General features: G+C 46.5%; 3 protein-coding genes across 3 annotated transcripts in view; all 3 read right to left on the reverse strand.

Moving 5' to 3' along the window:
- LOC103736430 (cytochrome P450 4F1-like) overlaps positions 1–16,801 on the reverse strand; it is a 31,783-nt gene extending 14,982 nt beyond the window's left edge. Inside the window, 6 exon segments of the mRNA XM_008835925.3 lie at positions 10,287–10,416; positions 10,614–10,680; positions 11,015–11,276; positions 15,732–15,853; positions 16,529–16,659; positions 16,745–16,801. Coding sequence (XP_008834147.1) covers positions 10,287–10,416; positions 10,614–10,680; positions 11,015–11,276; positions 15,732–15,853; positions 16,529–16,659; positions 16,745–16,778 — 746 coding nt within the window. The 5' untranslated portion in view covers positions 16,779–16,801.
- On the reverse strand, positions 3,019–4,258 carry LOC103736423 (cytochrome P450 4F6-like). Its single transcript, XM_008835912.3, has 4 exons — positions 3,999–4,258; positions 3,842–3,906; positions 3,592–3,674; positions 3,019–3,234 (listed from the first exon to the last, which is right to left on the reverse strand). The coding sequence occupies exons 1-4, from the start codon at positions 4,099–4,101 to the stop codon at positions 3,057–3,059; spliced, it is 429 nt and encodes a 142-aa protein (XP_008834134.1). The 5' UTR covers positions 4,102–4,258; the 3' UTR covers positions 3,019–3,056.
- A 2,082-nt stretch (positions 16,802–18,883) lies between the features above and the next one.
- LOC115070864 (cytochrome P450 4F6-like) lies at positions 18,884–24,032 on the reverse strand. Its single transcript, XM_029564889.1, has 2 exons — positions 23,708–24,032; positions 18,884–19,069 (listed from the first exon to the last, which is right to left on the reverse strand). The coding sequence occupies exons 1-2, from the start codon at positions 23,903–23,905 to the stop codon at positions 18,884–18,886; spliced, it is 384 nt and encodes a 127-aa protein (XP_029420749.1). The 5' UTR covers positions 23,906–24,032.
- Positions 24,033–24,732: the final 700 nt, after the last annotated feature.

Below are 24,732 nucleotides of genomic sequence, written 5' to 3' on the forward strand. Positions count from 1 at the left end.
TGGTCTATGGGCTAAGAACGGTTTTTGAGCTGGGCATGGTGGTACACGCTTTTAATCTCAGCACTCAGGAGGCAGAGGCAGGTGAATCTCTGTGAGTTTGAGACCAACCTGGTCTACATAGTGATTTCCAGGTCAGCTGGGGCTACAGGGAGACCCTGTCTCAAAAAGACCCCCCCCAAAAAAAGAAAGAAAGGAAAAACATTTACTGTAAACCATAAAAAGATGGCACAGGCTTTTAATCCCAGTACTTGTGGGGCAGAGCAGGAAAATCTCTGTGAGTTCCAGGTCAGCCTGGTCTACATAGCAAGCTCTAAGCCAGCTGGGGCTACAGAGAGACCCTGTCTCAAAAAACTAAAAAAAAAAAGAAAAGAAATTACTATACAGATCTTCAAAGAAAACAGTATCACAGCCCACACTATGTTGAGCAATAAATAACTGGAACATATGTCATTCTGAGAATCTTTTTCTAAGTTTATTTATTATTTTAATTTTATGTGTATGAGTGTATCACCTGCAAGTATGTGTGCAACTGTTTTGTGTAATGCCCATGGAGGTCAGAAGAGGGTGTCAGATTCCCCTGGAACTGAAATTACTGACAGTTGTTAGCCACCATGTGAGTGCTGGGAATTGAATCGGGGTCCTCTGAAAAGCAGCCAGTGCTCTTAACCACTGAGCCATCTCTCCAGCCCCTCTGAGAATCATTTTTTTAAAGATATGTATACACAGGGGCTGAAGAGATGGCTCAGCAGTTAAGAACACTGGCTGTTCTTGCAGAAGAACTGGGTTCAAATCCCAGCACCCGCATGGGAGCTGACAACTGTCCGTAACTCCAGTCCCAGGGGATCCAACAGCCTTTTCTGTCCTCCGCAGGCACTCACCTACATGCAGGCAATACACACATACACATAAAATAAAAATAATAAAGTTTCTTAAAATCTCACTTTAAGTCCTGTGAGATGGGTCAGTGAGTAAAGATGCTGCCACCAAGCCTGATGTCTTGAGTTCGATCCCTGGAACCTATCTAGTGGAAGGAGAGAACTAACTCCTGAAAATTGTCTTCTGGCCTAAACACTCGCATACTGTGGCACATGTGTAAACAACCTCCATAAATAAAGTAATTTGAAACAAATAAAATCTTACTTAAGACTTGCTGCTTCCGTTTATGGTAAGTTACGTTCAGTTACATTTTCAGCTGTTTTACAACTCTCAATCCTTAATACTTTTCCAATTTAAAAAAAAAATTATTTATTTATTTTTATTTTTTATGTGTGTGTGTTTTGCCTGCATATATGGTTGTTAGCCACCATATGGGTTTAGGAACCAAATCCAGGTCTTCTGCAAGAGCAGCTAGTGTTCTTAACTGCTGAGCCATCCCTCCCCAGCACCACTTTTCCAGTTCTTTAAGTGAATAAATGACATGAAAAGGCAGTTAAAAAACAAAACCACAGGGTTGGAGAGATGGCTCAGGGGGTTAAGAACACTTGTTGTTCTTCCAGAGGACAGGGGTTCAATTCCCAGCACCCACATGGTGGCTAACAACTGCTCATAACTCCAGTTCCAGGGGATCCAACACCCTCTTCTGGCCTGTGTGGGGCAATGCATGCAGTGCACTTATAAACATGCAGGCAAAACACTCATACACATTAAAATAAAAATAATAAATAAAAATTTGATACTGGAGAGATGGCACAGAAGTTAAGAGCATTGGCTGCTCTTGCAGAGGACCTGGGGTAGATTCCCAGCATCCACATGGTAGTCACCATATGTAACTCCAGTTCCAGGGGATCTGATGCCCTCTTCTGACCTCCACAAGCATTGCATACATGCAGGCAATACATTCATATACATAAAATAAAAAAAAATAATAATAATAACCACACACAAAAATAAACAGATGAGACCTGAAGAACAGCTTTACTCTGAAGCCATTTCAAATCAGGAAATGTGAAATTCCATTTTAATTCATTTTTCTGAGACAAGGTTGCATTTATCCCAGGCTGGCTTGGAACTTTGTTAGCAGAGGATGAACTTGAATTTTGGATCCTTCTGCCTCCATTTCCCAAGTACTGGAATTACAGGCTTGTGCCACCTGACCCAGTTTATGTGGCACCAAGAATCGAACCTAGGGCTTTATGAATGTTAAGCAAACTCTTTACCAACTGTGCTCCAACCCTAGCCCCTGCCATTTTTTATTTATTTATTTATTTATTTATTTATTTATTTATTTATTTATTTATTTACTTATTTATTTGAGACAGGGTCTCACTGTGTAGCCCAGGTTGGTCTCAACCTTTCTGTGCAGCCCAGGTTGGTTTCCAACTCATGATCCCCCATCCCTACCTCAAGCATCCCAAGACTGTGAGTTAGGTGTGGGTCACCATGCCCAACTGAAACCTTGTTTTAATGATCTTATGATGGGAGGGGGAAAAATCAAAGCCCAGACGTGATTAAGAAGGGAAATTTGTTCGACCTTCCCGTAGTAAGTGGGAACCTCAGTGGACATCGCTGAAGGAGCGAGAAAACTAAGAGGAGGAGCCTGCAAGTGTGATTTCATTCTAAGATTAAACGACCTTAGTGACGTGGAGCATTACAACAAGCTTTGAGCATCATTTAATGCCATCCTCAAGGGCTCCAAGACTCCTCTCTCCTTAGAAACTGTCTTCTTTAAAATCTACAAATATCCCTTCAGGTATGACAGGCCAGACCTAGGGTGGCTGTCCACTCCTGTAACTGCAGCACTAGGAAGGCAGAAGCGCGATGATCCCTACGAGTCTGATTTAAAAGCAATGTTGGAAACGAAGTGCAATTAAGGGTTTCTCTCAATGACACAGGGCCTCAAACCTCCCTGAAACCTGCTCCCTCTCCTACTGGACTCAAACACCTAGGGCAGTTATGGCAAGGTCAAGTCTGTGCGTGAGCTTGGGACAACTCAGCCTGGAGGCTCTGTGGTCACCCAGGAGGTAGTGAGTATGTTAGAAACAAAGGCCCTGTGATAGCTGTTTGTTCTGGGATCCACAGGTGGATGGGGCTCAGGCGGTCCAGGCCGGGTGTGGGGGTCACTGCGCGCCCCGGCTCAGCCGCTCCACCCGCAGCCACAGCCCGCCCTCCGCGCGCAGGATCAGCTCCAGCTTTCTACGCGGCTCCACGTCATCCGGCAGGACGCGGAAGCGCAGCAGCGTCAGCGCCAGCGCCACCTTCATCTCGCTCATGGCGAACGTCTGTCCAATGCAGTTCCTGCAGGAGGACCGGGCTGGGGACTCTGACTTTGCGGGACCCAGCCAGGCCATCGGGCCGAACCCGCCCAGGTCCCCGCCGGGGCTGGTGCCCTGAGGGTCCGCGAGGGGCTGACGTGCCTGGGACCCCGCGTGGGCGTCCGCGTCACCGAGCCCGGCACAACCTCAGCACCCAACTCAGACCCAGGAGGGACTCAGCACAGGGCGCCGCCCTTGACCTTCCAACCCCGGTCTCCAAACCTGTGCACAGAACCTGCGCAGAGGGCGGAAGGAGACCCGGAACCCCGACCATCCCATCTCCCTGCTGTCCTCGCCGTCAGCCCCAGACTCCGAGTCACCTCAAGCTCTCTGATCTCACCTGGGTCTGGCGGAGAAGGGAATAAAAGCTAGAGGCGACCTCTTCTGAGCGTTTTCTGGGTCAAAGCGGAAAGGGTCATAGACCTGGGGGAGAAGCAAAACTAGGCTGCTGTGTTGGATTTCTCAGAACACTACTCAGCACACACCTCAGCCCCAGAAAAGACAGATGTGGAGACAGGTGTGAGTATCTGGTTTCCAGGGTTAGGGCTATGCCCTCTCCCCAGACCTCAGCATTTTGGGGGGGGGCTCACCTCAGGGTCCTCCCAGACTGACGGGTTGTGATGAACCCCAAAGATGCTGATGACACAGATGTTCTCTGTTGGGTAGGCGGTACAGTCAGGATGAGGTCCGCACTGCCCCTGGGGATCACTCTACCCAGAACCCTCCTCCCACTGACACTGAGGGCACCTTTGGGGATGATCCGGCCGTCAGGCAGCACAATGTCCTGGGTGCAACGGCGGGAAATCATTGTTACTGGGGGATGCAGCTTCAGACTCTCCTTGATGCACATGGTCAGGAAGGGCAGCTGAGCCAGGTCATCCCTGAGGAAACCTCCAAACAATTATCCACAGAGCAAAACCAGCCTTACTGCCATCCTGTGAGATGTTAACCACAGTGCTCTTCTCCTTAGTTACGCAACAAAATGCATTCCAAATGAATCAATCATTTTGTTTGGCTTTAGTTTTTTAAAAATATCGTTTAAATTATTTCTATTTTATGTGTATGAGTGAATTGCCTGCGTGTATGTAAGTACACCTATGTTGTGCAATGCTGGAGAAGGTCAGAAGAAAGCATTGGATTTCCTTGGAACTGGAGTTACAGACAGTAGTTAGCCGCCATGTGGGTGCTGGGAATCAAACCTGGGTCCTCTGCAAGAGCAGCCAGTGCTCTTAACTGCTGAGCCATCTCTCCAACCCCTAGTTTTGGTTCTGTTTGAGACAGGCTCTCATGTACTCCAGGTTGGCTTTGACCTAGCTGTGTAACTAAGAATGATCTTCAACTCTCTATTCTCCTTCTGCCTTCTTCCAAGTGCTGGGATTAGAGACATGTTAGTAGAGAGCCCAACTTAGCAAGTAGTAAAGAAGATTTACATATTCCTGTTTAGGGAGCCCAGACAGGTACATGAATACATGAAAACTCAGCATATGATAAAATAAAGATTTACATATTCCTGTTTGGTAGGTGTTCAGACAACCAACAACTAGTAAACAAAAAGAATTAAATGTAGCTGTGTGTGGTGGCATATATGCTTGCCATCCCACTCCTGAGGGCCAGAAGTTCAAGGCCATCCTGGGTTACACAGTGAACTGGAGGCCACCCTGGGTTTAATGAGATCCTTTTGAAAAGGAGCCGGGGAGGGGGTGGGGAGGACAGGGGGTTAGGCAAGATATTCAAAGTCTGGAGTTTTCAGAGAAATGAAAAATTTTCAGCATCTATTCCAGGCACAGATTAACAAGGTAAGGAGAGCCAGGGGGTAGCTGAAGCATGAGATAGAGGGCCTCATGTACTGACAGTGGGAGTACAGTCCTGTGCAGCAGAGAGATGGAAGCCTGGAGACCCAACACTAAGGTACTATAAAGGAAAATCTACACCCAGTGAGCAGCAATAAGCTTGGGCTGGGAATGGAGCACTTGCCTAGTGTGCAAAGGCCCTAGGTGCCATCCCCAGACCTGAGAAAGGCAAAAGCAGTAAAGCAGTAAACTAAACATTCTTAGGACCATAGGTGGCTAATAAAACCACAATGCTACATTCTTGAGAAAGAGAACAAGATCTATGATACAACATCATAATTGTGAAGTTCAAAATACATCTATCCAGAAATTGAGGAGCATAATTAATTCAACCCTTGGAACCCAAGGCCTAAAAATCAAACATTTCAAAGCTAGGTGTATGGCTCAGTGATACAGTGCTTGATTAGCATGCCTGGGTCCTGAGTTCCATCCCAAACACACCACACACACAAACACACACACATATACACACCACACATACTACACGTACATACACCAGACATCCATCACACACACCACATACACGCACACACACACATATATATATATATATACACACACATACAAACCGTACCATGCATAGCACACAAACATGCACACACATACACATACCACACACATATACCACACACACACTAGACACACACATACCACACGTACTACACGTACATACACCAGACATCTACCACACATACACCACATACACACACACATATATATACACATACACACAAACACACACATACAAACCATACCATGCATAGCACACAAACATGCACACACATATACACATACCACACACATATACCACACATACACACTAGATACACCACCTACACACAACACACAGAAACACTACGTAACCCCCCACAAAGGCATAAGTAGTTTTTCAAACTAAAATGATTATAGAGTTCAAATGGAAAAATAAGAACCCAAGAAAAAAAAACTACAAAGCAAAATAATGAGACAGGACCAACTTCATCAAGCACGAATTTTTCCTTTTTTGAGTGTTAGGGACTAAACCCAGGGCCTTGGCCATCCTGGGCAAGCACTCTAATGCTGAGCTACAGCTCCATCCCAATACACACACACACACACACACACACACACACACACACACACACATCTTTTTGAGACAGGAACTTGCTATGTAGACCAGGCTAGCCTCAAACTCAGAGATCCGCCTGCCTCTGACTCCCAAGTGCTGGGATTAAAGGCATGCCCCACCACCCCTGGCTTAAAAAAAAAAGGAGCTCAAATATTTTTTTAAAGTATGATAATCAAAACTCTTTAAAGCTTATGTATGAATATATAAGTATATGGCACAGAATAGAGGCCAGAAATACAGAAAAATTAGATTATGAGACTACTATTTTAAATCATAAGCAAATATAAAATGTGCACTACATTATGCTGAGATAGTCATTTGTAGAAAAATTAATTTCTACCTTAGTACTTATGCCAACACATGTTTCATAGAGGAAAAGAGTCAAATATTAAAAATGCTAATATAGCTGGGCATGGTGGGAAACACCTTTGATCCCAGCACTTGGAAGGCAGAGGCAGGCAGATCTCTGTGATTTCAAGGCCAGCCTGGTCTCCATCATGAATCCAGGCCAGCTGGGGCTACAGGGAGACCCTGTCTGAAAAAGACCGCCCCCAAATGCTAATATAGTAATAAATATAGCATTAAAAAACAGCAGGATGCAGGAGAAGTGAATCAGAAGTTAAGAGCATTTGCTTCATAATCATGAGGATTGAAATTCAGATCCCAATACCCACATAATAATCTGGGCATTGGACACATGCCTGTAACCCCTGTTCCAAGGAGAACAGAGACAGGAGGCTCACCCAGGCTTGCTAGCTTCCAGACTAGCTGAGAAAACACAGGAGCCCCAGGTTCAGGAACAGATCCTGCCTCAAAGGAGTAAGAGAAAGATACCAACACCTTCTGGTCTCTAGGGCATGTGCCCTCATACACACACGTGCACCTACACTCACACAGATACACATACATGCATAAATAAACTTTAAAAAATATAACAATCCCAAAATTAAATCCAATGAATGAAGACAAATGGGAGTTTCACATTTTAGTATTAGAGTGTGAAAAACTATAGTAAATGTGAATTTTAAAAAACCAAACATTAGCTGGGCGTGGTGGCGCATGCCTTTAATCCCAGCTCTTGAGAGGCAGAGGCAAGTGGATCTTTGTGAGTTCGAGGACAGCCTGGTCTACATAGTGAGTTCCAGGACAGCTGCGGCTGCGGGGAGACCCTGTCTCAAAAAAAAAAAAAAGACAAAAAAACAAACAAACAAACATGGAGAGATGACTCAAGCTGGAGAGATGACTCAATTAAGAGCTCTAGCTGCTGTTTCAAAGAGACCCAGGGTTCAGTTCCCAGCATCTACATGATAGCTAACAACCATCTGAAACTCCAGTTCCAGGAGATCTGACACCTTCTTCTGGCTTCTATGGGCATTGAATGACACAGGTGTACTTATATAAATACAGGCAAAACACTCAGGCATACAAATTAAAAATAAATAAAAAATTAAAGTATAAAAGAGAGTTAATAAATCCTACAAATAGGTAAACCAAACCAAAATATTTAAACAAGTTCCAAAATAAAGTCAAAGAACTTGGGAAAAGCATGACACACAAAAATTACTAACTCTTTTTTGGGGGAGGGAGTGTTTTGAGACAAGGTTCTCATGTAGACCAGGTTGGCCTTGAACTTACTATATAGCCAATTATGACCTTGAATTTCTGATCCTTCTGCGTCCAACTTCCAAGAAGAGAGATCATAGGCATGTGTCACTATACCTGGCTTAAAACAACTAGTTTTAGGAGCTGGAGAGATGGCTCGACAGTTAAGAGTACTGACTGATCTTGCAGAGGACCCAGGTTCGAGTCTCAGCACCCACATGGTGGCTATGGACTGTCCTTAACTCCAGTTCCAGGGGAATCCGAAGCCCTCTTCTGATCTCCGAGGCACTGCATGACACGGGTGTGCTCACATACATGCAGGAAGTATACTCACCCATACACATAAAATAAAAATAAAATAAAATAATTTTAATATATAATGAGTTCTTGTGGCTGGGGGGATGGCTCAGTGAATAAAGCATTTAGCATTCAGACATGAAGACTGGGCTTCAGCTCCCCAACATCCACATAAAACTGGGAGAGTATGGCAGATCCAGAGGAGGGACAGGAGATCACCAGGGCAGGCTGGCTAGTTAGATCAGCCACATGAGCAAGCTCCAGGTTCAGTGGGTGGCCCTGCCTCAGTGAATACAGTGGAGAGAGCAATCAAGAAGACATCTGACATCGTGTGACCTCCACACATATTTGCATATACATTCACGCACACCCCCACACATGTACATCTACACACGTGCAATCACACATACAAACATACCACACAAACACACACACACACACACGTATACACACTAAAAAAATTAAAAGTTCTCAAACTGAAGAGAATGGTCGGTGGTGAAGAGCACCTGCTGTTCCTCCAGAAGACCTGAATTCCACACCCATGACAGACAGCTCAATGACACCAGTAAAGTTCTAGGAGATCCAATGCCTTGGACCTCACGTTTGGAAAATGCTGTCAAAGAAAGGTCTGGATAGGCATATGACAAAGTGAAGGCTCTAGAGACCTCTCAGGAGGTATAAGAAGGCATGGGGATGCTGCTGAGCTACAAGGTGGGCCAGTCTCTACCTGCCTCCAGCTGTAGCTCTTCAGGCTCTCTACAGCATTCCAGTTGCAGTCATACTCCCCAGGGAGATCTCTAGCCAGAAACAAAGCATGTGACCCATAAGTGCCTGACCATTTCTGCCCAGGGTCTGACTGTCCTAATGACAGCATCCCATACATTTTTGTATGTTTGTAGAGACAAGATCTCACTCTGTAGGCCAGGTTGCCTGGAACACAATATAATCTTCCTGAAGCAGCCTCTCAGGTGCTGGGATCACAGGCTAAGCCACCACGCCTGGCTTTCCCACCCACTTTTACCTTTGATCTAACATTAGCTTCCAAAGGTCTTGAACTGATACACCTTTGGTTAAAGGTCAAACTCTTAACAGTTTCAAAACACTGCTAACAATGCTACAATTCCAAGCTCCCCCCTCACTGAGAGCCTCCTTGGTCCTCACATCGTGCATTTCACAGGCATCCGGGAACCATAACTCCCTGTGACCCCCAAGCACGCCAAACTGTCCCATGCTTCCTTCTTGGCTTTGTGAAACTGTCCCCTTGAGCTGAAGCACTTCTGACACCCTCTTGCACTGTGCTGTCAACCTGCATGGATTCCTTTTCTTTCTGCCTCAGCTTTGATCAAGTAGGATTAGCTGCTCTGAAGGCTAAAGCAGGAGGGGCACTGGAACTCAATTCACCGTCAACCTGCCCAGTATAGCAAGACTCCATAACAAGCTGATTAACTTTAAAATGGAACGAGATGAGTGTGGTGACATGCTCCTATAATCCCAGCACCAAGGAGGGGCAGGCATGAGAATTCAAAGTTTGAGACCAGCCTGGCCTACCTAAAGACACCAATACTCAAAAATCATGACACTTTTCATTTTGAGACAGGGTCTCACTATGTTGTCCAGGCTGGACCGAGTTGTGAAAGGTTAGGCACTGTGGACCTGTTCCCTGAATGAAGAGATAGATGTTTTCACCCACTGAGATCTCTGTGCAACCCTGGCATAGACAGGTAGGTATGAATTAAAGAAAAGAGTAAAAATGAAGGGGCGTGAAGGTCTTGGGGAGAGGAAATGTAAGTTTAAGCAAAAAAGCAAACCAGGGAGGGAAGTTTGTTGAAGGTGCACTGGGTGACATCTGCTCTCCTCTTACTGTCACTAATTTTCCAAGTAGCCCTATAGACTAGATTGCCCTCAGTCTACAGAGGAGAAGAGATTCCAAAAGACTGTTGATTTTGCTAATGTTGCCTAGCAAGTTAGACAATAAATGTAGAGTTTGAGATTTTCCTGTTCTACAGCATACACTCTTTCCCTTGCTAGCCGGTCGGGAAGCAGGCCCTGACCTGAGCTCAGCTCTTATGCATGCCAAGCAATAATGGAAGAATGAGCAGAAAGAGCACCTCTTTGTCACCTGGGAGCAGAGCCAAAGAGTAGGGCTCCAGAGCACACCTCAGGGGCCAGCGTACTCACCATTCAATCTCCTCAAGCTCACGATCCCTCAGGAGCTCCTGCACCTCCTGCCGACAGCGCTCCTGGTATTCCGGATGTCTTGCCAGGTTGTACAGGATCTAGGAGAGCCCACTGGCTGTGGTGTCATGTCCTGAGAGACAGACAGACAGGCTTGTGTCTGGGCTGCTTCAGCACCACAGCATGGAAGTGCCTAGACAATGAGGACCCCCAGGAAAGGATGGGGAAGCAGTGGAGGAAAGGAATGGAGGGATCCTGTGTAACCCCCATCATGTGTCTTTGTGATTGACAGACCCTGCCCCTTCTATAGCTGTACACAGGGACCTTCACCTCCAAACATGAAGGTGTCAGCCTCTGCACGGATGTCCTCGTCTGACAGTTCCTTTCCATGTTCATCCTGAAGAGAAAACAAGAACCCTGTACTCATGCCATGTCTGAGGGCTCCTGAGTCTGACCTGAGACAGGCTCTGATATCCACTGTGCACACAGGCTCTTCCCCGACCTTGTCCTCTCCAGAATCAGCTCCACAGTCTCCTCCTTGGTTTCCTGCTATGGTTTGCTCCCTCCATGCAGCCTTCAAGAGAGTCACCTCTAAAACCTCTTTGTCCTGTCTCTAGCTTTTAGAAGCATCGTCTAGGCTTGTAAAATCTTAGTACCCTCTTGACCAAGTCCAACTTCCATCTAACAATGAGCATCAAGTTTTCTGTGACTGAGATCCCAGAGGAGCCCACCTTGGCCAGCAAAAGCACGTCAATGAAGTCTAAAGTCTTAGACTTGGCCTTGGTCTGGAGGAATTCATCAACACCCTGGCTAGCAAGAGTATGGCGCCTCTGCTTGATAAGAACATCTGTGAAGTTGTGCACCAGGTCGCAGGCCTTTCGGAAGCACCACCCATCAGGAGTGAGGTAGTACAGGAAGTCCATGTACAGGAAGACCTGGTGGTGCCTTTTCACTACGAGGGCGCTGAGTTCCAAGATGGCAGCTATGTATTCACTGCAGGTCAGAGAGAAAACCACAGTCACAGGAGACCCCAGAGTACCTCCAGTCAGTCGCAGGACCAAGATCCATCCAGGAAAAAGGCGCCTTCCAAAATGGAGACTTCTCTCTGCCTCTCACTTTCCATGAGCCCTCATGCCCTTGTGTAACACAAATTATAGTAGTAAATTGTAGTAGTAAGCTTATAGGTTGGCTCTAGAAGCAGGGTTGCTCCCCTATTTCAGACCTAAGCTTGTCTGTCTTAAAGTGTCCCTAAAGCCCTCTAATTGTGGATGTGCTGGCTCCCTGGCCATGTAACAAGAAGAAAGGTGAACAGGAAAATAGGCCAGAAGTAAAACTATGCCCTTGAGAGCTTGTGTGGAGGTTCTAGCAAAGATAGTCTCTCCTCTCTCAGAAAAAGTCATCCTTTTTGATCAACTATGTAGCTTCAGAAGGGATAGACTTGGAGCAGTGAGGGAGGAAAGGGATATCTGCCTAGCTAGCCAGAATAGCTGGGTCAACCCTGTTGATAAATCAGATGACGGATGTCAAAGCCAGATTCCCCCTCATATCCAACATTGAACCCTTGACAACAGCTGGAATGAAAATCATTCCCTGGTTGTCTGGCACCTTCCTAAAGTTGAAGACTTACTTACCTTTACAAAATCGTGTTTGACCTTTATTACATTGTGCGTGTGTGTGCGTGCGTGCGTGCGTGCGTGTGTGTGTGTGTGTGTGTGTGTGTGTGCGTGTGTACAGGAGCTACTATGGGCCTGGGGGTTTTAGAGGACATGTGGGACTCAGTTCTCTCCTTTCACCTTGGTTGACTCAGGATCAGTGGGTTTTACCTTCTGAACCATCTTGCTTGGTAACTTCTCTCCCATAATGTAAGAACGCCTGTGAGGTTAAGGTTAACTGGAATCTCACCTGTGGGGAAGGCGTTTAGCCCAGGATCCTCTTTTTTTCCATCAAGGTCTCCAGTTAACTATTTTCACAGAGCTTCTTCAGTTATTTCTCTGAGAAGATGTAAGTGCCTGATCTGCTGCTACTTTGTTCTTGTGCTTTTGCTTGCTAAATACTAAATAAACTCAATTGCCCAAACTGAAAACATGGCTGACCTAGATCACCATCCACAGTGAATACCTGGGATTTAAGGACAGAAACTTATACCTTTCCCATTTCTCTTTCAGTCAATATCTTCTACAGCTGTTCTTTCTCCACTTCCTGCAAATCTGCTCCATTTTCTCCACCAAACTTGGGACTTCTCGCCAATTCTCCTTGCATCCTGATCTATCTGACTGCCTGTTCTCTAAAGAGTGGGTTATCCAACCTCAGCTGTCACTCTGACATCTATCAACCCCAAACCTTGCGTGGTTCCCTGGGAACACACAATGGAGTTCATACCCCGTGGCTGGGCATAAAAGAGCATTAAGATGTGGACACTGTGGCTCAAGTCTGTAACCCCAATGCTCAGGAGAAAGAGGTAGGAGGATCACAAGTTCAAGTCCAGCTTGAACTACCTACGTAGTTCCAAGCCAACCTGAGCTATATAATTAATCCTGTCTCAAAATGAAAAGTTTCAGGTGCTAGAAGGATAGTTGAGTGGTTAAAAACACTGGCTGCTCTTACAGAAGACCTATGTTTGTTTCTCAGCAACAACTGTCCATAACTCCAGTTCCATGGGCTCCAAAACCCTCTTCTACCTTCTGCAGGCATTGCATACACAAGTGCACTTAAATTAAACATGCAGGCAAAACAGTCATATACATAAAATAAAAACAAATTTTTTTAAATTTTTCTTAATGAAAAGTTTGGTGATTTCTTTAAGTAAGTGTCTATATTTATCCCAGGATGACCTCAAATTATAAAAGAGGATCTTGTGCTGGATAGCTTTAGTGTCAATTTGACACACCTGGGTTGAGGGAACCTCAGCTGGAGAATTGCCTCTATTGGACTGGCCTGTGGCCATGTCTGAAGGGCATATTCTTGATGAGTGATGTGGGAGGGCCCAGCCCACTGTGGATGGTGCCACCCCTGGGCAGGTGGACCTGTGTTGCCTAAGAAAGCAGGTTGAGCAGGGGCCAGGGGAGCAAGCCAGTAAGCATGGTTCCTCCATGGCCTGTGCTCCAGCTCCTGCCTCCAGGTTCCTGCCCTGAGTTCCTACCCTGGGCTCCCTGATGAGCTACAACCTGGGTGATGTAAGCTGAATAAACCCTTTCCTCCCCAAGTTGGTATTGGTCAGAGTGTTTTGTCACAGCAATGAAGAACAAACTAGGACAGATTGGTACCAAGAGTGGGGTATTGCTATGACAGACCTGACCTTTGTGATTTTGGAGGACTGTGGAAGTGTTTGGAACTTTGGGTCAGAAAAGCCATTGCTCAGAGTTTGTTGCTGTGGAGCTTGGAACAGTTATGCTGAAAGAGTTGTAGACGATGGAGGCCTGGCTTGTGAAGCTTCAAAGGGAAGAGGAGACCATCAGGGCTGTTCCTGTGAGATTTTGGATTGAGAATCTGTGGGTTCTGGTTGGCTGGGGCTGAAGAATCAGCTGTGATTAAGAAGAGACCAGAACCTGAAGCAAAACCTTTGCTTTACTGGGACAATTGATGCTGGTTAGCTGGGGCTGAAAAATCAGCTCTAAGTAACAAGAGACCAGCATCACTGAGGTGGAGTCTTCTGGGAGGTATTTCCTCAGGGTCAGCACACAGAGGGGACCCGCACCTCTATTTCAAGCTGGAAGCAGGACTTGGTAATGTGTAAGAGTCTCTTGCATGGTTCTGCTGTTGAAAGCGTGAAGGGGTCACAGAGAGCAGTTGAGGCTTGGCACTCTGAGAGGTCAGGAAAGGCCATAGGTGAAAGTGCAGCTTCAGTTGCAGTGAAGACCCCAGGATTGAAGGGGTTATGGAGAGAATCTGAGGCTTTGCACCCCAAGAGGCAAGAAGAGGCCATTGGTGAAGGTGTAGCCTCAGTTTCAGTGGCAACCCCAGCGTTTTGGAGATGCCGGGACCATGGGACGACCACCAAGGACAGCGGCAGGTGTGGAATGGAGCTGGCCTGGGTCTGCGAGATGAGCTGTGTGTGCTGTGGACTGCAGAGTCAGAGCAGTGGAGCTGCCAGTACCCTTTGGAGCCAGAAGATCGTGAGTGAATCCCAGGTGTCCAGCCTTGAGCTACTTTGCTGGACTTTGGTTTTGCTTAGGTGTGCCCGATTCTTCCCTTTGAAATAAGACAGTACTTGTTTTGGATTTTACAGAAGCCCACCCACAGTTGAGACTTTTAAAAGAGACTATGGAATTTTAAATGTTTGGATTTTTTTTAAGGACTGTGGGGTTTTTAAGGTTGTACTGTCTTATGTTGTGATATTAATGTTAACATCATAGCTTGGAGACAAGAATTGGAAAGCTTAAGGTTTAATAGTGATGTGTTTGTGTGTCAAGTTGACAAGGGGTCAATTGTGCTGGATAGCTTTAGTGTCAACTTGACACACCTGGGTTGAGGGAGCCTCAGGTGGGGAATTGCCTCTATTGGACTGGCCTGTGGTCATGTCTGAAGGGCATATTCTTGATAAGTGATGTGGGAGGGCCCAGCCCACTGTGGATGGTGCCACCCCTAGGCAGGTGGACCTGTGTTGCATAAGAAAGCAGGCTGAGCAGGGGCCAAGGGAGCAAGCCAGTAAGCAGCATTCTTCCATGGCCTGTGCTCCAGCTCCTGCCTCCAGGTTCCTGCCCTGAGTTCCTACCTTGGGCTCCCTGAGGAACTGCGACCTGGGAGTTGTAAGCTGAATAAACCCTTTCCTCCCCAAGTTGGTAATGGTCAGAGTATTTTGTCACAGCAATGAAGAACAAACTAGGACAGATCTGCTCATTGTCTAACCCTCTGTGATAGTCAATGTTGATAAGCTTCTACATTAGATTGAGACACACCTAGAAGACTAGTGAAGCACATTTTCATGTGTGTCTGTGAGGATATTTCCAGAGAGGATTAACCAAGGAGGTAAAAACCTGCCCTGAATATGGCTGGGGGCCAAGATGGATAACAGGAAAAAAAGAAGGTTGTAAGCACAAGCAATCTTTCTATTTCTTGGCCATCTTGACTTGAACTGTTCTGCCACACCCTTACCCACAGTGAAGGTCCAAAACCTCTGAAACCAGGAGCCAAAATAAGTCTTTCCTCCCTTAAGTTGTTTTGCTCAGGCTTTTGTCACAGTGACAAAAACTCTCACATATCCTCCAACTTCATTTCCTGTTGCACACACTGCTCATCCATCCCTCTTTGTCTTTATCCAAACAATTCCACCTCCCTGGAAGGACCATTCTCTCTCTGCTTTCCCTGTCCTTCAGTGGCAGTTCTGACCTACCTCCCACAGGAATCCACTTCTGTTACCTCTGGCCAATTCTCCCTTCACTACCTCCTTCCCAGGTTCATGGCTCAGATCTGAAGGTGAGGCAGAGAAGGAAGGATGACAGACAGACTCACTGCTGGCAGTTGCTGTCGAAGCTGAAGACACATTTCTGCAGACTGTCCAAGGTCATGAGGCTGATGTGCTCAAACATGTCCAGACGGGCGCTGCCCTTGGAGGTCAGGCGCTGCCACTTGGTCTGATCAGAGAATGGGGCAGGCAGGGCTGGTCTTTGGTTCCTCCAAACACCAATACACGTGCACACCCCCCACATGCGGTGGTGGGGGGAGAGACAGAGAGAGAGAAAGAGAGAGAGAGAGAGAGAGAGAGAGAGAGAGAGAGAGAGAGAAACAACTTCCTGATCCACTGCTCCAGGCACCTGACTCTAGGGAAAACCAGATTTAGGTAAGAGCAAAGGTGTTGCTATAGGAGATGAAAATGAAAGGCTGAGAGACAGAAACCCTGAGTTCAAGTCTACCTTCTGTGTGTCTTTAGTCACATAGCAACTAGGCCCTAGGTCCCATTTGTCAAGTCTTTAGTAATAATAAAGTTGACCTAATCTGTTGCCCCATAAACCATACTTCAATGACTGCTCCACTGCTCTGCTCTCTTACTGCTGGTGAGCTTGGAGAAGAACACTGACCTCTCTAACCCTGGATTCATCGTCCATAAAACAGCAGTCATAGTCATCACTACCTCAGAGCAGTGTGGCGATTTCATCAGACAACAGAGATCACAGGACTGGCACATTGTTTCTGATATGTAGTAGGTACTCAATAAATGTTTGCTATCATTATCATCCTCATTAATATAGTAATAGGTGGCTGCAAAAATCACCGCACACAAATACACACACACACACAAAAGAACTCACATGCATGATGTTCATACTCTGGTTAAAAATCTTCACGTAGGGCTTCAGTGTGTCAAAGTGGAAGGCAGGTGTCAGCAGGTGGTGGTGGTGGCTCCACTTGTCATTAGCACTTAGTAAGAGCCCATCCCCTGCTAGAAAGGCCATGGCAGTGAGCAAAAATGACACCTTCCTCTCACCTCCAAGGGTGTCTCCAGCCCTTTGCCTTGAGGTACTCACCCAGCCAGGGCTTCAAGTAGCCATAGAGAGTCATTTCCTTGGGCACCTCCACAGCTGAATGATGACCATGAGGGGCAGTAGAGAGGGTAAGGAGGAGTTTAACAGGCAGTGGGACTCCCAGCCAGGGCTGTGCACTTCCCCTCCAATCCCAGCAAGACAGGAAAGGAACCAGAGCAAGCAGGGAGATGGGAGAGGCAAAGACACCGAGCAGGTAGAGTGAAACCTGACAGTATACAACATGGCCCAGCACGCCTTTACATGGCTCCCACATGATCCAACATGTCTTCCCTGTCAATCACAGCACAACACTACAGTCCTAGGCCCTCTGTCTACTCTAGGACTCTCCATGGAGTGAAATAGACCTGGGACACATGACAGGGCACATATGTTACATTGATTTTTCTCACTGATTTTTCTTCCCTACCATGGCACCTTATGGCCCATGACTGCCTTACATGATCTACCTGTGCCCTTTAGATATGTATGTAAGGAGATGGAGCTATGGCTCAGTGGTTAAGAGCACCTGCTGCTCTATCAGAAGACCCAGGTTTGAATTGCAGCACCCACATGGCATCTAACAACCATCCATAACTCCAGTTCCAGAGGATTTGAATCCCTCTTCTGTCCTCCACAGGCATTGCATGAGATGGGTGCACTTATATACATGAAAGTATAACACTAATACACATCAAATCAAAGTAAGTTAATTTTTTAAAAGTTAGATATGCCCCTCACAGGTTTAAATATGATTCTATTCATGACCTAGCTGGGGCCTAGATATGTCCCAGACTCCCTGTGATGGTTAGTATTAACTGTCAACTTGACAGAATCTAAAATCATCTGGAAGATAGGCCTCTGGGCATGTCTGTGGGAGACTGTCTAGACTATAATAATTGGGCTGGGAAGAGCTGGGAAAGGAGATCCCAGCTTGGGGTCCTGATCTGTGTAAGTAGTCTAGGGAGCTGAGTAGCAGCACGCATTCATCCTTCTGTTTCTTATTTTACTCTTATATTTATTTTATATGTATGAGTGTTTTGCCTGCATGTATGTAAGTGCACCTGTGTCGTAATACCTATAAAGGCCAGAAGACGGGTTGGATTCCTTGGAAGTGGAGTTATGGATGGTTGTTATCCCCCGTGCTGGTGCTAGGTAAGAATCAAACCCAGGTCCTCTGCAAGAGCAGCCAGTATTAAGTGTTTAGGGCCAAGGGTTCGCTTATCCTCAGAGACTAGAGGATGCTGCCCCCATGTACCCTCCATGAACAGTTGCCATTGCTCCCTCCAGCTGTTCAAGCATATCCAAGGCCAACCAGACACAGCTGACCCAACTTGGCTGCGTTAGATCTTTCCCTGCATTACTCTGCATACCCTCTTCCTCCTAAATCACCTTGCAGTTTGGGGACTCTTCCATCAGATGCAGCTAGAGCAGCAAGTGTCAGTCAACTGTGTGTCTTTCTTATGGTCAGTTTCTTCACCTAGGAAATGGTCATCTTGTAGGGATGCTGATGGATATTTGGTGTGATGTCTGCCTGTCCATCCTCTTTCTCTTAAAAACTGCACCTCACATCTTCCCCAATCTCAATCCCAGGTTGGGGAGGATGGCCAGGCCATGCAGAGCTGAACGTGTGACCTCAAGCCTAAGCAATCAACTCACAGTATTTAAATAAGGAATTTAGGTCTTGTCATCGAAACCTAGCAGCATTAAGAGACTTCAGAACACTACCTGGAACTATAGGGAATTTTCCCTAGGTGCTGAGCTTCTAGAAAGTCACCTTTTGCTCACATGAGGATGATACCATCACAGAGGAAAACAGAACTAAAAGATGAAAATTCCTGGTGGCATTGTTTGAGCCCTGATCCAGCCATACCTAAAGATTACCCTTCTAGACTTTACCCAACCTTAAGGTCCTATCCATGGTAGGTAAGCGCTCTCCCACTGAGCTGCATCCTCCACAAATACATTTCCTTTCTTTACTTAAACCACACTAGGTTGAGCATCCATCACTTATAACTTGAACAAACCTCAGCATCCAGAGAAACCCAGGACCTTGTCCAGTCAGAAGGTGAGTGGCAGAGACACAGCCTCTATTGGATATGGCCCCATCCCCTGCTTAGCCTGGCTTGTCCAGAAGTGGGAGGCCTAGGCTAAAAGGCCAGCAGTTTGGGTTCTGGGAGAGATACCTGAGGCCTGGAGCAGGGGGGCAACAAAGTTAGGGTGGATGAGCCTCAGGATTATGAAGACGGGTCCAACCCACCAGAGGTGGACATCATGGAAGTAGAGGCCCAGTTCAGCCACTTGCTGCATTCCATCCTCATTGCTTTGCATCTGGGGATGAAGAAGGCTGAAGCTGTCAGGGTGTCTCAGATGCTCCCACTCTATTTTCACCACACCCCGGCCCTCTCACCCTCCTGCTTGGATCATTCACCTGTGATTTTTAAAAATATTTTATTTATTATTTTTATTTTATGTGTATGAGTGTTATGCCTGCTCTACATAGTGAGTTTCAGGCCAGCTTCAGCTACAGGGAGACTCTGTCTCAAAAAGACCAAAAGAAAAAAATAATATATGGTTCATGATACATAACATAGGTAGATGACAGAGATATGTGATAGACAAATGACAAAGAGAGGGATAAGATAGGGATACAAGTAGGTATATTTGTATTAATTTTTAATATTAATTTTTATTTTATGTGCATGAGTGTTTGCAGGTATGTATGCATGTGCACCATATGTGTGCAGTGCCCACGGAGGCCAGAAAGACATTGAATCCCCTGGAATTGGAGTTATAGACAGATGTTAGCTGCCACATGGGAGCTGGGATTCAAACCCAGGTCCTCTGAAAGAGTAATCAGTACATTTAACCACTGAGCCATCTCTCCAGCCCTATTATTTTTACTATTACTCAGCCTCTGTTTATCTGTCTCTCCATCTGTAACCCTTACTCTCTCTCCTTCCTTCACCCTCCTCTTTTCTGTGTGTCTATGAAATTTTTTCCCATTTAATCCTATTTTGAATGCTTCCCTCCCTCCCTCTTTCCCACTCAGAATGAATCCACAGCTGTTTCATATTCTCTCCCTCTCTCTCTCTCTCTCTCTCTCTCTCTCTCTCTCTCTCTCTCTCTCCCCAACCCCAGCTCAGCCTCATGCCACTAGCTTTCCCAGATTTCCAGCAAAAAATTATGGTGACACCCCCAATCTTGGTCCAGCTCTGGGAAGATATGAACTTAGACCTTCAGGAACTAATGGCCAGTCTAGGAGCTGTACCGCTGGGTAAGGAGGCAGCTTCAGGAAAGGGAGGAAGGGAAAGAATAGCAGGACCCAATTTGAAAAGGGAGACAGGGAGAGGTGAACAGGGCCCCTATGAAAAAGTCAGGGAGGGAGGATACAGCAGTGGACACAGAGGGGTCTCAGGGAGCTCAAGGGGAGACCAGTAAGGATGTCATCCTGGAACAAAAGCACTTCTGGAAGGATGAGGAAGTCGGTGCAGCAGAGAGGTGTAGGGAGATGGATGACATGGAGCTGGGATTTAGAGACCTAGAAATCACAAGGGTGACAGGGGTGAGGAACAGTCAGGGATATGAGGTAACAAATGAAGATGACCTTGTCCATGAGATGGCAGAACCAGTAGACAGGAGGCTTAACACAGAAGGAGACATATTGGGAGTGGGTGAATGGGAGCTTACATGTCACCTGACTGTCTGGTATCACTGTAGACATCAGAAAATATGGGTGGTTGAGTTCATCAAAGGTCAAGGTTTTCCAAACATCTCTGAAGGACAACCTAATTGACAGGAGACTTCAGACTGTGAGTTCTGATGGAAATCTGAACTAATGTGATGATGAAGGGGGACTGGGAGGAAGCTGCTGAACTGGTATGTAGAGAGGAAGGAGGTCTGGGGGGATGCACAGTGAGAGGAGATGAACAATGCATGGGTGGAGGTGGACAATCCAGAAGACATGGGTCATTAAATGAAAATCTGTGTCAGGCATAGGAGAGTTATTGGTCAGGGAGATTTCCAGAGGCCCCCCAAACATCAGTCTATTTCTATTGCTCTTGGCTCCCCACCATAGCATGATGGAAAGACCTTATTGCTGAAAGCACCACACTTTTTGGTTGTAGGACATAGAAAAGTCAAGCTGTGCCGGTGGTGGCGCATGCCTTTAGTCCCAGCACTTGGGAGGCAGAGGCAAGCGGATCTCTGTGAGTTCAAGGCCAGCCTGGTCTACACAGGAAGTTCCAGGCCAGCTGGGACTACAGGGAGAGCCTGTCTCAAAAAGACGAGAGAGAGAGAGAGAGAGAGAGAGAGAGAGAGAGAGAGGAAAGAGAGAGGAGAGAGAGAAGAAAGAAAGAAAGAAAGAAAAAAGAAGGAAAGAAAAGAGAAAGAAAGAAAGAAAGAAAGAAAGAAAGAAAGAAAGAAAGAAAGAAAGAAAGAAAGAAAGAAAGGGTTCATGCCTAGTACTTTTGACAAAACCTAGTCAAAAGCCCATGGCTCAGGAGGTCATAGGCCTTAGGGAGAAACCTACTACTGTCATTTTGTTAAGTGGACATGTTGTCAAACTGTCTTCTAAATATTTATGCTTATACTTATAAATATTACGGCTTTGTTTTTTTTTTGGTCGGGGGAGGTTTTGGTCTTTTTGAGACAAGGTCTCCCTGTAGCCCCACGTGGCCTAGAACTTGCTATGTAGACCGGGCTGGCCTTGAACTCACAGAGATCAGCCTGCCTCTGCCTCCTAAGCAGAGGAATAAATGTTATGTTTATACTCATATACTAAGTGCTGCTCTCAGCCTTGGCTAGAGAAGCCTCTTTCTGCAGTGGGCAGCACTTTGTAGTAATTACTTAAAATATGGACATAAGCTGGCATGGAGGCATACACCTTTGATCCCAGGGAGGCAGAGGCAGGCCTCCTCTGTGAGTTTGAGGCCAGCCTGGTCTACATAGCAAGTTCTAGGCCAGCTGGGGCTACAGGGAGACTTTGTCTCAAAAAGACAAAAAAAAAATGAAATATGGACATAATCTGGACTAATGACTTTGACCTAACTTTGCAACCTAAAGGTTACTGGTTATAATGTAAACAAGCTCATTGAGTTATGTGCACTTCTTTTAACCTTGACCTTAATCCTTCAGGATCCTACTTTGCCTTCTACCCAAGGTAGTGAATGAAAGTGGGTGTACTTATTTAACATATTAAAGCACTGGAAGCAGCCTTGAAAGTAATTAAAATAATTAAAGCATTGAAAGCAATTAAAATAATTGAGAAATCAGCTTGATACTGTGTATGTGAGATATTCTAGTCAGAGGGATCCAAGGACAAGATTCTCTGACAAGGGTAGATCCTAGCTTCTACTTTGCCTATTGATTCTGGAAATACTGCTCCAATAAAAGTATGAATGAAGCCTGTCTCAAGGGCACAGTTCCATGAGACATCTGAAGGAACAAATTCTCTGAGTTCAGGTCCACTCTTGGCCTTAAATGCTGAGTCAGGTTGTTTCTGTATTCGGGTATAACTATAATGTGGTCTAGTAATACTGCAGCTCTTAATTGGTCAAAGTGCTGAGAATACGTGGCTATTCAATGCTTAGCCCTAAATGGGATATCTATATTAATACCCCACCAAGACTCAGGGAACATCAAAGATGGAGCAGAAAGAACATGAGAGCCAAGAGATGGGGAGGAGTGCTATGAAACGCTGTCTTCTGGCCATTGCACTCAGGAACTCACTGCAGCTGTTATCTGCACAAGGTCAAGCCAAAAGGATCAACCAACATTCTAGCAGGTAGCACTAACTGGACTCAGCAGTTTACAAAAGAAGAAGGGGAAGGAGGAGGCAAATTGGGAGGGGGATGTGTTGGGGGTATCGAGGAAGAGTGGGAGGGTGGAGCTGGAGGATAGGGATAATCATGATATGTTGTTTAATGTATGAAACTGTCAAAGAATAAATACATAAAGAGAGGGAGAAAGAGGAGGCGAGCAAAGACATCGCAAGGCAAGAGGGCAGTGATAAGAGAAAGCAGTCCTTGCATCAATGGCATTGAAGAAGGTGGTGTCCTTACAAGTGACACTGAAATGCAAGGTACGGCTCTGGCAATAGGAAGCCAGTGCAGCACAGAGCAAAGGATGCTGGGGAGGTAGGGAGGATGCTGAAGGAGGAGCCCCTCCAGAAACATAGCCATTATAGCAGTGGTAAGAGTGATCTCTAATGAAAAAGAAAGTGGTTGGGGGCAGGGGTGGCTTGGTGATAGAGAGCTTGCCTAGAGCGCACAAGACACTGGGTGCTTCATACCAGCACCACAAAGAAAAATAAAGTGCTCAATTTTGACCCAAATTGGACAATGGAGTCCACTGATGCTCGTTGAGGGAGGAGGCAAGATAAGAAAGGAGAGTGCTTGAGGAGTTATGGGAAAGAGATACTGCCCACATCTCTCTTCTGTCCTCCAGTGCCCCTTTAGTCCGGGAGTTAGCGTTCTTAGCTCATTCCTACAAGGCAAGTGGCAATCTAGAGAGGTACAGACACTGGCCTGATACCAACAAAGGTGAGCCAGGCAGGGCCAGATCTTGAACATGCTGCAGGAGGCCCTCAAATCCAATAATGGAAATTGAATGGGCCAGGGAATCCCTGCTCTGTGCTGCCCACCCTGGAAGCTTCTAAGTAGGACAGGCATGCAGGAATGATGGAAGAGACCTCAGACTGTGTGTGAGTCATGGTAAGAACCTGACCCAACACACGCTGGGGGCAAAAAAAGAAAGAGAAGGGCCTCAGAGCAGAGCATTGGTTGGACAGAGAGGCAGAGTAGATGTGCTGGGTCAGTGAGGAGACAGCGGCTCCCTCCACCTGCCTGACTTCTCAGCTGTCTTAAGCCCCAGCCCTCTCCTGACCCCCCAGCTCCCTGACTGCCTTTCCTGACTCCTCAGGAACACATCCACCCAGACATCCCAGACCCATCCTCCTCCCACACTCACCATGCCCAGGTGACCCCAAAACCAGTTCCGTTTAGGGGGCTGAGGGAAGCAGCAAAGGCGGCAGCAGTTGATATCGAAGAAGTAAATCCAGGCCAGAATTCGGGCCAGGAGCCAGGAGGCCCCAGCCAGCAGTTGGAGCTGCCATGGGGAGGCCACCAAGGGCCCCAGTCCCGGCCAGGACAGGCTCAGCTGTGGCATTCTGCAGAGCAGATGGACAGAGAGTGAGATTCTGAGGCTCAGGAGAAGGACAGGCTTCCAGAGTCCCTAGGCAGGGAGGGGCAAGGGACTGTGTGGATTGGATACAGAGCAAGGCTAAGGGAGACCCAGGACAGTGCAGGGAAGAGACAGGGAAAGAGTAGAGAGAAGAGGAAGAACAGGAAGGGGAGGAACAGGCAGACAGAAACTGTGTCTAGAATGGCCCTGCTTGAAGCACAGGGAAGTGACCTCAAGCACAATAATTATGAGACCACCAGTCTCCTGACAAAGTTGTGTGGGAGGCTGGGCTAAGCTGAACCTGCCAATTTCTCTTAGACCCAGATGCCTCCTCCAAGCCTGGGCAGGAGGCCAAGAGGGCCGGGTGCCAGAGCAGAAGGAACCAGGCCCACACATGCAGGGGTTGGGTTTCTTAGGATTTGGCCCCGTCTGTGTGAATCAGGAGCAAATGTGACCTTGGCCACAAAGTTTACAAAGGTCCTATGGCAGAATACAGACTGAATTGAAACATCAACATTAATATAGCAAAGAGGCCAGGGGCCTGGAGAGATGACTCAAGTTAAGAGCACTGGCTGCTCTTGCAGAAGACCTGGGTTTAATTCCCAGCACCCACATGACAGCTAACAACCATCCTAACTCCAGTTTCGGGGAATCTGATGCCCTTGTCTTACCTCCATGGGCACTGCATGAAACATGTAGGCAAAACACTTATACACACAAAATTAATGAATAAAATAAATTAAAAAAGAAAGAGGCCAGCGTGCAGAGGAAGACTGGAAAACCTTCCTTACCTGGACTTCATCTAAGGAACA

This window comes from Nannospalax galili, unplaced genomic scaffold (genome assembly GCF_000622305.1).
Source record: "Nannospalax galili isolate Female #2095 unplaced genomic scaffold, S.galili_v1.0 scaffold391, whole genome shotgun sequence".
NCBI lineage: Eukaryota > Metazoa > Chordata > Mammalia > Rodentia > Spalacidae > Nannospalax > Nannospalax galili.